We start from the raw sequence: 14604 nt of genomic DNA on the forward strand, positions 1-14604 counted from the left end.
ATTGGAAGCCACAGAAAATATGAGCCATCACATCAGGTCAGAAAATATCACAAGGGACCCGACTAATTGTAAGAATAAAAAAAAGTGCCTTTAGGTCAAGCAATTTATTTAAAATGTATAAGCTGGCCATTTGGATTCCAAGAATGGCCCTACTCAATTACACTTTTTGAAAGGGGTTTGTCAACTACAAACTGGGGAAATATTGACAGAGCCTTTTGAGAAATTTCAAAGATGTGATTAAAACCAAGGCACCTTTTCGACATCAATATTAGAGTTTTAAAAATGATTAGATGAAAAATGTGAACATTGGAACACGGAAACCGGCGATTGCTCCGCCATTCAAAATGCACGCTTCCTCAATGTGGCTCATTGAATGACCTTTTTTTTAAAGAACCATTCAGTGGCAAATAACACACATAGGCCTACCTTATTCATATTAGTGTTGTTATTTATGCTCTAATCAATCTAATCAATGCTCTAAAGAGTGTTTACAATCATTCTGTAGAAATACATGATGCTCTATTCAACATAGCACAGTTAGCAAGCTATCACGTAACCAGAAGTAGAACAAAGAAACATAAAGTGCAAACATACCTGTAAGATGTCAATTATGAATTAATTATGATGAATCCGTTTAATAATAAATTTGACCCAAGACGGGAGAATTTCCTCCACCAGGGGTAGCCACAAACACCTCGCTGATGACCAGCTTTTAATTCCTGAGCCATTTATTTTATCACATTGTGCCATCAATTCCTGGGGAAAGTCCACTGTCACTTAAATTACATTAGACGTTTCAAACTAAAGCCCACATCAACATACTTTTCTGAATTGTTCCATTCACGTGTGAAGCGTTCATCATACACAAAAAAAAAAGCATGAAACTACTGCACATTCAGCTCTCTACACTGGAGTATCTCTTCACAATGACAAATATTACTACATCCTTTCTCCATCAAACTAATACACGAACACAAGCTCATAAAATAACATTAAAATAATGTGCTTCTTGAAAAACTTTACAATCATACCTGTGTGTATTTAATTTAAACGAGTTCACAGCAGTACAGTCTTAAAAAGTAGTAGAGCAAAAAATATTCAGATTCACAAGAAGGCATGAAGCGGACACACTAGAACTTCATAATCACAATATTTTTTTCGCACATCCACAACAATTCGATTATTTTTATAACAACTTCCTGTGTTGTAATGTTGTACCTTTTTTACGTAACTTTTTCGTAGTACAAGTGACATCATTCTTCGAAGCTTCTGACCTCATTTGACTATTTTTTTTATCTTTTCAGGGTAGCCTTCCTCCTAATACATATTATGCATGTGTATGCTTTTGCGTGAGCCTTTGACCCTACCGCTTTGCCCTGTCCTTTCTCTTCTCTGTGGAGCAAATTGAGCACTCTGCCCCCAAGATATCAAAACAAGAAGCTTACGTATGCCTAGCGAAGAGCAAATTCACAAACATGTCTTATGTGACACCCCTGCAAGAATCCCTGGGCGCTGCACCTGCTAGCTCAGTAGTTGAAGTTCGATTTCAGATGTGTAATGCGTCACAAAGATGACTTATTGTTTGTGCCGTTTAGCAAATTGCCGATGGATGAGTAATTGGAATGACATGCAGCCTACAGAATTTTTCATTTCAGTGGTCACATTGTGGTCTCGTTGTTGTGGTTGCGCATGATGTCATTGTCCTGGCAGATAAGATGGTAAGACTTCTCGTTTTCCTCGATGACGGAGTTGCGCACCTCTTCGTCCCGATTCTGCAATTCGTCACGAGAGAGGTGTTCCAAGATGCCTGCCCCGAGGGAGTCACCCAGCACATTAGTGGTGGTACGCAACCGGTCCCTGAGGTGATGAACACACACACAGTATCAGCACAGTGACAGAAACTTACAACAAGATGTGACTCTGAAAATAAATGTTTCATGGTAACACCTCCTGGGTATCACAATGACATTTAAGCAGAAAAGCCCGACCAATCACCCATCATGCTGACATTTAGCGGGCAACTCACAGGAACCAATCCACGGCGATGATGAGTGTTATGTCCTCTGTGGGCAGTCCCACCGATGTCAATACAATCACCATGGTAACGAGGCCAGCTTGAGGGATGCCTGCTGCGCCGATGCTGGCAGCGGTTGCCGTGATACTGAGTGGGTGTCGGGGAGGGGGGGGGGGGGTGAATACAGAAGGAGCCGAGACATGTTTGTTTCAGGGTTGCTGTCATTCCATTTGGGGTTAGTGCGAGAAAATGACATCACATTTGAGACCTGTGTACTTGCGGTTCAGCACCTGCATATTCATTTATTTGTGGATTTTCAATATTAAAAAAATATATGTAGATAATTTTGGGGGTGGGGGTGGGGGGTCTTTTTTTGTTGTTGTGAAAAACGTGTATTGGCGTTATAGGAAGCTCACAAGTAAATAACTTGGTTGTATAACTTCGCACTTGATGGTTAGGCAGAAACTCCAGTACAGTATCAACACATTTGTGCATACAAGCTATTAAAAAGTCACTTTTCATTCTGTACTGGAGGTCTTTGTAAATGTTACCTGATTGTGAGAATCTGGCCAAAGTTCAGGTCCATGTCATTGACTTGGGCGATAAAAATGGCCGCCACGGCTTCGTAGAGGGCGGTGCCGTCCATGTTGATGGTGGCGCCCACGGGGAGAACAAAGCGGGTCACCCGTTTGTCCACACGGTTATTCTCCTCCAGGCAGCGAAAAGTGATAGGCAGAGTAGCAGAGCTGTCAAATGAAAAGGTGGAAGATGGAACCACAACTTCAGTTCTTTTTATTTAAGGTTTAGTGTATTATGCAATCTTATTTAACTGTTGCCTATGTGAGACGATAAACAAGGCGATATCAGTGACATTTATCTCACTATATAAATTGTTTTATGTCAAACTCTTACAGTGTTGTGGGTGTATCAAAAAATGTTCATCTTTGTAGAGGCAGATTTTTCTGACATTTCTGTATTGGATCGAATTGGACTGTGCAAGTGCGCCCAAAATTACGGAACATTTGATCGCGAGTCACCTGGAAGAGGTTCCCAGAGCGGTGATGAGTGCCTGCAACAGACCGCCAATGAAGCTGTAGGGGTTCTTCCTGGTCACCAGGAAGTAGAGCAGAGGCAGCACGAAAAGCCCGTGGATGAGGAGGCCCACGATGACCGACACGGTGTACATCGCCAGCTGGCCACCCATCTCTGCCAAATCCTTCATCTCCACAATCTTCCCCGCTATCAGGAAGAGGATGCCCACCGGGGCATACCTGCCAGACATACATAAGTACAAAGTGGATGAGGTGCTCCACTTTGTGTGTGTGTGTGTGTGTGTGTGTGTGCGCGCGTGTGCTGACCAAATGATGATGGCCACCAGCCTCATGATGGCTTCATTGAGACAGTCGAAGAAGTCCCTGAGGGCCTGACCCTTCAGCTTCATGTTGCCGATAACCAGACCGAAGCACATGGAGAAGAAGACCAGACCCAGAGCGTTGACACCATCAGAAGAGCCCGACATGGGTACCGTCTCCTCCAATGTCTCCTGTGTGTGTATGGTGGAGGATACCACTGTCAGGGTTACGCGGTGGGCATGTTGGGCGGGGTCACATGGGCTCACTCACCTGGATGGTGTGGAGCACCCTGCTGAGGTTCACGTAGGCGTCCGTCGTATTGATCGCATTGTCAGTGAGGTTCAGGTTCTCCGTCACGTTCCTCGTTTGCACAATCCTCTTGTACATGGTTTTGTACTGAAACGTGACAACCGAGCAATACTGACTACAAATTTCCTGTTTTTATTGTTTTAAGGCGGGATTCAATGAACTATAGGTTGAACGTGATTTGCAAATCATTGTCTTCTGTTTTTAAATGCGTTTAACACAATGTCCCAACTTCATTGTGTGTGAAGTTTGTTCAGGAAAAGAAAAAAAAATTCAAGTTCATCTCATTTGAATTTAGAAGTACAGTCCTCTCTTACCTGCTTGAAACAAGCTTCGACAAGATTGGGTGGAAACATGTTCCTGTGAAGAAATGGAACGAATGATTTTTTTTCTCTCGATACATTTCTCTGTGATATAACACCGAATAAATTTGCAAGGGGAAAACACAAACGATATTCATGAAAATGTTTACTGACTGAACAGCTGCATATATATATATATATATAAAGAAAGAGAGACAAAGAGAGAGAGAGAGAGAGAGAGAGAGAGAGAGAGAAAGAGAGCGAGAGAAATGGCACTCTAATATTGTACTTAATAAAAATATACAGTAATGACACAATTAGATCGAATGGAAAGAATAAAACCGTTTTTGCCATTATTTTTGCTTCAATTCAATGGAAGTTGTGCTGCTCGTGTTGGTGTGTGCACTTTGGCCATCTGGGGGCAGTATAACACAGTCATATGGCCTAATGGGAGCATCTCATCACCTCATTAGGTCATTGTTTGCATAGGATAAATGACATATGCCTGTGAGTATTTTGATATTATTCGCCTGTTACACGTGTTACTCAACTGTTTGCTTTCAAACATCGGTCCCGTTCTAACACTGGACCGCTGATGATAATCGCAGCCCAATGATGACGTTTCATCGTTGTCGTTTAGTTTGTTTTGTAAATTGTCTCATAAGTCAGAGCTGTAAAAAATGGCCCAACAACAGCTTGTCCCTCGAAAATCTCATAAATGGAGTCACTTGTATCTCAGGACAACATTGCACTGTATATCTAATTGCACTATTATGTCTTTTTATACAATGTAGCTGCTATCTTTTCTTAGCTGTGTGTGTTTAATGCACAGCATGTTTGCATGCATGTTTGCACTGAGGATTTAGAGGAAGAAATTTCATCCATGCTGCATGTCATACATAAAGCATATTTGACAATAAAGATGACCTTGACCTATAAGAGATGATTCTATGAACATGAGACAATGATGCTGGATTACCTGATAAGGTCCAAAAATGCATCTGTAGCCTGGATCATTTCCACATTCCTGCTCTTGGTTACAGGGCTGTCCCTGCTGCCTTTACCGGGCTTGATGATAATCACAATGACGATGCCGATGAAGACAGCGATCAGGGTGGTCACCATATAGTAGACCACAGCGCGCACGCCCATTTTACCGGTCGCTTTGCTGTCCAAGGAGGACATTCCTACAACAGAGTATATTACTACGGTTAAATATGCTCCCATATAGACTGAATTAAGCTGGACACATAAAACATTGAATCGACCTGTAAGTACTCCAAAATGTTAACATTGGTGTGGTGTAATTATTCATGCATTTGCATTTCTGGTTTGATGATAAGTACATTTAATTTTCCACAAAATACAGGAGGTAAATGGGAGGGGATAATCCCAGAAAAAAAGGCATTTAAGTTGCCCATTCCTATACGAGACCGCACCGTATTTTCCTCACGGGTGAACTGGAGCGTATCGGAGCAGAAATTGCATAAGAGGCAAGAGTACGCCCTGAAATGGTCGCCAGTCATTCGCCATCCACATATAGATAAACAACCACACAAACTCACATTCACACCAGTCGATAATTTGCACTTTAGTTCACCTCATATTTATGTTTTTGGAACGCCAAAATATCACTTTACATGAACCTGTCCTTGCCACTAAAAAAGGTTGGAGAATGCTAACCGATCGACACTCAATCAGTATGAAGGCACGTGGGGAATGTTTCAATCTGTCATGAGCGTGTTCAAAATGCACCTGTGATGAGGCTGGAGATGATCAGAGGCAGCACCAGCATCTTGAGCATCCTCATCAGCAGCTCCCCAGGAAAGGAAAAGTACTTGATCTCTCTAAGGGACAAGTTATGGGAGCGCAGAGCGAAGCCCAAAACGATGCCTGAAGACAGCGGCACACCGACAAAGTTACACAGCACATAAAAGAATAAATCCTCCTGTCGGCATCCGCAAAGGTTATAAAGAAGACCTATTTTCACAAAGTAAGGAGTGGACAGTGTGGCTCTGTTTTGAAATGCAAGAAGTCAAAGTAAAAAGTTGTCGGAGAAAAAAAAGAAGCCAAGGAGAGTACCTAAAAAAATCTACTTAAGTACAGTAATTAAGATAAAATAAGACAGGCACACTTACCCAGAGCCACAGCAGCAACGGTGAATAAAACAAAGAGATTTCTTTTAAGGAAATCTTTGATGCTCTCCTTGCTGACAGCGCTTATTTTCTCCTTCATGATGCTAGCTCTCCTCTCCATGGCCGCACAAATTCGTCTTTTCAAGTCTGATGGCTCGGGCGCGGCGGCTTTGTCCGCGTCCTCGTTCAGGAAAAGACTAATGCCGGTCGGCGGGGGCTTCTCGCTCATAATCAGCTCTAGAACCTGGTCCAGGAGGCAGGTCTCGTGTGAAACTGGACAAAGAGGACATGATTGAGTGGGAAATTAAACATCACACCTTTGCCGGCATGAAGGTGACCTTTTATCCGTATAACTCAATTGCAATCATTTTTTTTCCAAGAGGTGAAGTAACTGATAATGTGATTGCACAACTGTGCACACACTGGGATGGTGCTGTGTACAACCGATAACGTTCAGACTATCAAAACAATGACAGGAAAAGCCAACTTGAACATTTAAAAATCAGTAAATCTGAACGCATCCACATCCCAGTGAAATGTGGGTGCATAAGATTTGTGCAATTACATTATTCACATGAGTTCATTTGTTTATATTTATGTCCCCTCTTTTTTTTAACCCAATTTACGACGATAATGGTGATTTTTTTTTTATCTCAAACATGGCATTTAAACGGGAGTGTGTAGACTTTCAATATCCACTGTTTGCACTCAATCTGCACTTCACACCCAGACAAGTTTATGACATCCAGAGTTGTTTCAACAATTCATATTTTACAAAAACTCAACTTAACTTTATTTATAGAGTACCGGTAGTTTAAAAACAACCACTGCTGCTTTCAAAGTGCTGTACGGTAAACGGAATAAAATCTGACAGACAAAGACAAGTTAAAACGATGAATCGATCATGTAAAAATAGTAAACAACAACATAAAACAACCAAAACAATGCCAATCTCATGCTGGGGGCCAAATTTGTATTCTCTATTTTGTTAGGGAATTATTCATATGCTTATGACCGTCATTGGTGTTTACATTGCACTACACCGGGAGTCGTTTCTAATATTTTGAGTATTGGACTGAAATACATAACGGAAGGGGCAAGACATTAGGAACAGTTTGCTCTCACTGCCATCTATGACCACAATAGTAAACATTGTTAAATAAATCCCCTTCAATTCCCCTGTCATTTTAATTTTTTCTTCAAGGCACAATTTTGAATTATTGCCAAAATCTTTTGACCAATAAGTGGAAATAAATGCATTAAAAATATCTCTGAGATGATGTAACTACAGTTTATTTTTGATCCGTTTTTTTTTATCCCAGCAAACATTTCGATCAATAGAAAGAACTTTGTACAACATCCCAAAAAAGGGTGTCAAATAAAGAATCAAACATTTCCATAGCCTTACCGTTTTGAGTTGTGTGGAGTAATACAAAGCGGCGGCGGCGGCGGGTGCGCACGTGGCGGTTGGTTTCAAGCCGTCTTTATCTAAGTAGGTTACAACGTTTCCTGTCAATCGGCCTCAACAAACAAACTTATATGGTCAACTAAAGACCAGGCGGAGTCGATATCTGTTTTCCTTGTACCTTTTGTTGCAGCCTCCTCTTCTATATCTTCATTTATTACCCCCAAAGGTATGAGATCTATCTTATATAAGATTTTAATGTCACCGCAATAAAACTTTTTTAGACCCTTTAAAGCCACCGTACTTCGTGCTTCTTTTATTGACAGGCAACTTTTAGCATTTGTGTCATAAACCAGAATAACTACTGTTTCGGTTACCAAATTGTGCTGATAAAGTGACTGTTACTGTAACAAGATAAATGTTTCGCTCAAGTTCATTTAGGCATCGATTTTTATTGAAATGAGGAATTATTTTCTCTCTCGCTCTCTTTCTCTCTTTCATCAGACTAGCATCTCTCCAACATGTAGTTGTAAACTTGTGTCTGAATATAAATAGATACAAATAAAACCTGAATGAAATAGCAAATATCTACAGCTAAATCAGAGTGAAATCACCAAGACATGATAAAAATCTTCCTCTGAAATTCTATCCAGCAGTAGTGCTGCTTCTGCTGCGAGAAGGAGAATGTGCAGCATTTCACACCTCGAGAGAAAATGACTTTGGACCACCTTGTCAAAACATTCTAGGATGCCAAGCTTCTGTCGCACATTTTTGCCCACAACATGTCCACTTACTTAGCTTACTTTCACTTAGCTTGTAATTAGCTGGCTTGCTGTCTTAGCATTTTTACCAATGAAAAACATCCATCTCCTCATAGACTGAAAAGTCAAAACTCACCGCTCATGATTTAGCGTGTTGAAACAGTCCCACCAAGGTGTGACCCTGACTCCAGCGTGTGTGTGTGTCCAGAGGTGAGGCATCCAATGATGGAGAGTGCTATGCTGTTCTGCCCTTATGAGCAGAAAGACATAAAAAGCCTCTCACATGTTCTGACCTTTTTATACCTCCGGCCACACACGCACACACACACGCACCCGCACGCACTGACCACACACCAATTAGAGTGCAAGTTCAAGTCTACAAAAGGCCAATGATCCACTTCTATCCTTTCTGTTCTGTTCTCAATATGTCCTTGTCATGACAGGAAGTTAACCTCACAGTAGAATTACAGAATTAAATTGGCCAACTTTGTTAAGCGAGGTATGCTTAGCCTCACTGGGGGGTGGGGTCTGGAGGAACAGGCGGGGTACACCCTGAACAGGTTGCCAGCCAATCCCAGGACATACACACATAAACAACTATTCACACTGACAACTACATCTTGGGACAATTTAGAATGTTCTATTCATGGTATTGATGGATGGATGGACAGATAACATTGATTGCATTCTGGTTGTCTTATGGTTATAGGCTGATGGATTGACGAACGGCTGGTTGGACAAAGATACATTTGGTTGTACTGTAGTCAAGCAGACAGATGTGAATATGGATTTACGGCGAGCTAGATACACTGTTGTAGTCAAGCTGCCAGCCATACAGTATATATAGATGCAGTACTTAGCTTGAATAAATGGTGGATGGTGGATAGATACCCTCGTGGTGCAGACGGTCATGGGTCTGGCAGTGAAGGTCTTCAGCGTGGTCCTTCCTGAAAGACGCTGCAAAGCAAAGATGAAAATTTTCATTCCCCAAAGAAGCTCTCGTGTGTCACTTTTCAGAAAAGTTACACGCACCTGAAAGGAAGAAGCTCCTCTCTGTCCACGGAGTGGAAGCCTTCTCTCCGGCGTCGAGAAAGCTGATAATGAAGTGGTGTTGCCCACACACTCCACGTTAGCATACCATCACGTTTTTACAGTGGCCGGTGAAGCCTCCGGCAGGGAGCAGCACCGGGAACTCTGCGTGAGAGGAGGCGAGGTTAAGGATCCGTCAGCTGGGAAGAAGAAAAATAAATAATGAAGACAAACCACCTGCTGCCCGCCCACAACACTCACATGGGGTGAAACACGCGACACCTCTCTCTGAATAGATGTGATCGTAAGTTAAAATGTGCATGTTGGCCACTTGCATCACGTATCTTGATAGAATTAAGTGGAAATCCCCCCCCCCCCCCCCCCCCGAGGGGTAATACTAGCAGCCTTTTTTTGTGTTCATTAATTGGAAACAGTTATGGTACTGCAGGAGGAGAATACCGCTGAAAACGCAGTCCTGTAGTCATTGCTATGACAACATGCATCTGCTCATGAATTTGTAACCCTTTGGCACCCAGCCTGATGCCCTCACGCCCACTCAGCATGCTGGCGCAATTCATATACAACGTTGGCTTCTATTCAACGACAGGAAATTGCACCGCCTTTGGCCCGTTTTTTAAAATTTTTTATTAATAATCCTCACATTAAATCTGACCACCAGAGACACAAATGTTCGTTCATTTGAAGTTACATTTAAGAGCTTAAATTTTAAACACTTCTCTGTGCATTTTACCATGACAAAAATCACAGTTGAAGACCATTCCAAATGAACAATGCTACACATCATTTGTTCTCAACAACGTCTATTTATATTTCTGCACTCCAATAATTTACTGTTTTTATTATCCCTCACAAAATATTCACATTTCCCCAAAAAAATTCATGATATGTATTAAAATTGTCAGTATGGCCTGACAGTAGTGCATCAGTGAAATGATTGATTTTCTGCTCGGCGGGAAAGTTTGTCACCTCTTTTTGTCACGTTGAGCCCGAGGCGATGAGAAATCGCCTCGTGCACAACAGAAAAAAACGAGGTGGATCCCCGGAGAAGCAGACAACGAAAAGATCTTGTGAGAACAAAGGGGTTTTAATGAAGAACAAAAGGAGCCCGAACAGGGAAAACGGTAACAGAAAACGCTGGTCAAATAAGGACCAGGGAAAAATAAGGAAGACAACCGAAAACGCTCGCGAAACGATAAAGGGCGAGGAACTACCGAGATAACAATATGATCACAATAAGAAGTACGCGAAGATTGAGGCCGTAAGGCAATAGGGCAGCGAGAAATTGTCAAACGACGAGAATAGCAAATAGAGAGCAATGGCACGGTAAGGAATTCTCCGGCAGTGAGGTGACTGCCGGAGTCGCCTAATAAAGGCAGGTAATCAGCCCGAAATAACGGGCAGGTGTGCCGAACAGGCGGAGGGAAAAACCCGCCACCTGCTGGCGAGCACGCGACGTGACACTTTTTTATTTTTAATTGGTTGAACATCGCTCCAAAAAATGAATATTAAAACAACAACATCTCGCGTAATATGAACACTCCGTTACGAATAAGTCGTGTTAAAAACCTAGCATATAAAGCTAACATTAGCTTGTTTACATTGCAAGCTAATTCTCAAAAAAATAATGGTTAAAAAAAAAATAACAAAAGCAGTGAAAAAGTACTGTATGTATCACATATATACATATGTGGATAAAAATATTGGTACCATTTTCACAAACTAATATTAAATATTTTCAATTAATTGTGAAATTTTTTATTGTAAAAAAATACTAACAATTAACAAATGAAAATCAGGGACAGTATTGCTTTATTTTTTGTAGTTGACTTGAATTATTATAAAAGTGCCTGGACAAAAATAAATAATACTCACAACACACTATTTTTGTTGTGCAACACTTTGAGGGCATCACTCTAACGATTCAAGACAACCTGTGCCAGATGTAGCAAAGTAGCCCCATTACATGACGGATCTGCTTTATAACAGTGCCTGACACATGCCGACCATTTAGGTTCTTGCGTATTTTCTTTCAGAAGCGGGGTCCATCCAGGCGACTGCCGCAGTTGCCTTTGAGCAATTGCAGGTTGGTGATGAAAGAACTACCTTAGACGCAGACATTTTTGGTTGACAAAGATTTTATTCTGGCCATGGTCAAATACAGATGTGTCAAGGTTATTACAGTCTCTTGAAATTTTGCCTCCCGCAACTTTCCAAATTGTTTGCACTTCTATAATAGGGATCAGCCACATACAGTAAGGCAAGAATCTCTAATGTTTCTTGTTGGAGTATGTCTGCACACAAAACATAACGATTCACGAATTCACTGGCCAAAACAGACCAGACTGAGACTACAGATAATCAGCACTCACACACTTCATTGTTAAAGAGAACCAATACAATATTGGAGTTATTCAATATTGCCATACGCCTCAAAGGCTAGTAGTGATACTAGTGCAACCCAGTAGTTTAATAGAAAGGTTTGACAATGCCAGGAGGCCAAACGGCGCACTAGTAATGGAACACAGGTGGCTCTACTAGCCCGCTGAAATCTATTACAAGGACATGAAGGATATTGAATGTATCTGAGTGTAAAAACAGTGGTCTCCCCCTACGTTCTACACTGGTGTAGGACCAAACTGATATGAAGAAATTGCATCGCCACGGCAACACAATTATCTTGACACATAACGTGGGAGGAACTCGCCATGGATGATCCCCATTTAGATATAATTATTCACAGGCCTGCGGGAGGCAACGCTTCTCTTTGTGCTCTGCCGAAGCACATTTGAGTGCAACAATCCCATCAAGCTGTTTACAAAAGCTTTAGACGAGTCACAGAATTTTCTGTCAATCTACTGATCCGCAGAGTCACCTTTGGGGCCATGGTAACAAAATAATGAGTGGCAGTCCTCGTTGCCAAATTCTGACTGACTTCAGCACATATTATGTCGCTTAATGAAGTCACAAGGCCACTTGAAGCAAGTCCATTAGTTACCTAGCAACTCCAAGAGTTGTGCTATTTGTAACAACAAACTCAGACATTGGGAGTCAGAGCCATGTTTGTACAGCTTCTTTATTGTCTCATCACGTCATGTAATAGTATTAGGATGCCCAGGCGAGTGGAATGGAGCGTGCTTCCCTTCGACCCAGGACACACACACACACACACACACACACACACTTGAGTACGCAAACTGTTTGCTATTATAAAGCTAATTATTGTAAATAAGATGAGAAATATAACATATGACCAAGACACTGAAAACAAAGTAAACACAAAACAAAGAAGCCAACTACCCCAAAGCACATCAAACTATTTCAAGGCGCAGCTCAAGAAAAAGGCTACCAACTAAAATAAAGCACTGAGTCAGATTTCATTCCCTGTGTCTTGTAAAATGTAAAACATCTGGATTAGTACAATCAAATGCCAAACATCTGAGCTGTGAGCCAATTTCACCCAAAATCCGAAAGCAGACAATTAGAATTGATATGCCAAAGCAATGCATCCCAAGTGGATGGAATTCAAAGTTATACTGTATTTGTAACAAACAAAAATAAAGAAAGAAAGAAAATTCCATCATGCTGGTCACCAATAGGATTAGCAACCAAATGACGATTAGGACTCACATGCAAGCATTAACACTCCAAATAATATAAAAATATTCACACACAAATAAGGTATGAAAATGGTTTCAGCTTGAAAGTTGATGCAACATGTGAAAAAAAATTAGACAAATGATCGTATGAAAAATACTGTGGAATATTTGACCGGCCGTTCTGGAAACTCCAGAAGTTCCCGATGGCCACCATATCCCGAAACGCGGGGGAAAACCTGCAACTATACTGATGAGTTAAAGCTAGCAAGTAATGGGTTACCAGGTTATTTGGTCTGCAGCCCACCAGATCCAATCTACTGGGTGAAAATAATTAACCCGACCTTGAGTAAAAGTAACATCTCCAAATCCACAGTTACTCAGCTAGTGAGTTATAACCCAGGCTTTTTTAGTGTGTAGCAATCGCTGCCATCAAATGATCACTTATCCAACATTAGAAAATCACAATTTCCCATCAGCGTTGAGCTCATTTTAGAACGGGCCGGCCTGCATCTCGTGTGGCGACCCCTGCTCTCGAGTCTTCACTGAAACTAAAATCCATGGTTTTGACAACTCCGCATCCAGATTCAAACCCACAACCTCGCAATTGTGAGGCAAACATGCCAGTCATGACGCCAGCATAATTCAAAGACATGTCAATGTGAAGGCATGGTAGCTGGCAAAAAACACAAATTACCAGTTGCAACTTTCATATATTCCAAACGATGTCCAACATCTAATAGCACTAAATTCCTGAGCTCAACTTCCCATGGAAAGTTTCTGGAAATTTACCAGAGCTGTTCAGCCCCTTTCAAAAGAGCGAGTGAACATGGACTGGATGGAAAAAAAAAAAAAGAATCAAATTACCTGTACATAGGACCGTTTGTACCATGAAAATTGTGCTTCAGCACTACAGCAACAAAAGCACATTTCCATGCATTTCTGCTCTTACTTTGACAACTGTTGCTCGCACGGACAAATTACGACCAAACACAATTTCTTTTTTTTGTCATCTTAAGTGTTAGTTTCTCCCCACATCCAGATGACTTCGGACTAAATTATGGATGTACACTCACCAGTCACGACGACTAAGCATACCTGTACAGTCTATTATGAAATCCAACCCAAGAAATGTTACAAAATCTCTCTCTCACTTATGACTGACACTTTAAGAGCTGTATTCATTTCATTTATTATTGTGGTTGTCATTTGCAGTGGTGAAGAATTAGTGAGCACTTCATGACAGATACCTACAACCGAAGTAATAAAAGCTATTAATTGGGGATGCTTGATACCACATTTTTTCAGACCGATACCAGTAAGAGTATTCACTCAAGGACTTACCGATACCGCTAGGACTAAACAAATAATACAATTTCAATTAACGCATAGACGGATGTCCCTTTGACACACAATGAATTCATTCATTTAAATGTGTGAAAATGACCTAAGGCGTAGAAAGAAGTAAAACAAGAGTCGTAGAAAGCAAAACATGATTTACTTTGCGTGTCAAACAGCCGCATGTGTAGACCCAACTACAGGCAAAGGGGACCTACTCAATGCAAAAAAACAAATGTTGACGTTATCTGTGGCTGGTATCGGCAACCTTTAGGAGTACCTAATACCTTGAAATAAGGCCAGTATCGATACTAAACCGTCCCTGGTATTAATTAGAATAAAAATCAC

The 14604-nt window shown here is 41.3% G+C and overlaps 1 protein-coding gene across 2 annotated transcripts; it reads right to left on the bottom strand.

Moving 5' to 3' along the window:
* Positions 1-710: 710 nt before the first annotated feature.
* Positions 711-9629, bottom strand: slc1a6 (solute carrier family 1 member 6). 2 transcript variants are annotated; one of them, XM_052072837.1, is made up of 13 exons: positions 9542-9629; positions 9308-9469; positions 9167-9222; positions 6113-6382; positions 5730-5867; positions 4954-5161; positions 3990-4032; positions 3637-3762; positions 3373-3557; positions 3052-3285; positions 2566-2760; positions 2027-2161; positions 711-1857 (listed from the first exon to the last, which is right to left on the bottom strand). In XM_052072837.1, exons 2-13 carry the CDS (start codon positions 9409-9411, stop codon positions 1659-1661), a joined length of 1893 nt encoding a protein of 630 aa, XP_051928797.1. In that variant the 5' UTR covers positions 9412-9469; positions 9542-9629; the 3' UTR covers positions 711-1658. The 2 variants fall into 2 exon arrangements, with proteins under 2 accessions (XP_051928797.1, XP_051928798.1); XM_052072838.1 differs by lacking the exons at positions 9167-9222; positions 9308-9469; positions 9542-9629 and adding an exon at positions 7518-8400.
* Between the last annotated feature and the right edge of the window lie 4975 nt (positions 9630-14604).

This window comes from Hippocampus zosterae, chromosome 8 (genome assembly GCF_025434085.1).
Source record: "Hippocampus zosterae strain Florida chromosome 8, ASM2543408v3, whole genome shotgun sequence".
NCBI lineage: Eukaryota > Metazoa > Chordata > Actinopteri > Syngnathiformes > Syngnathidae > Hippocampus > Hippocampus zosterae.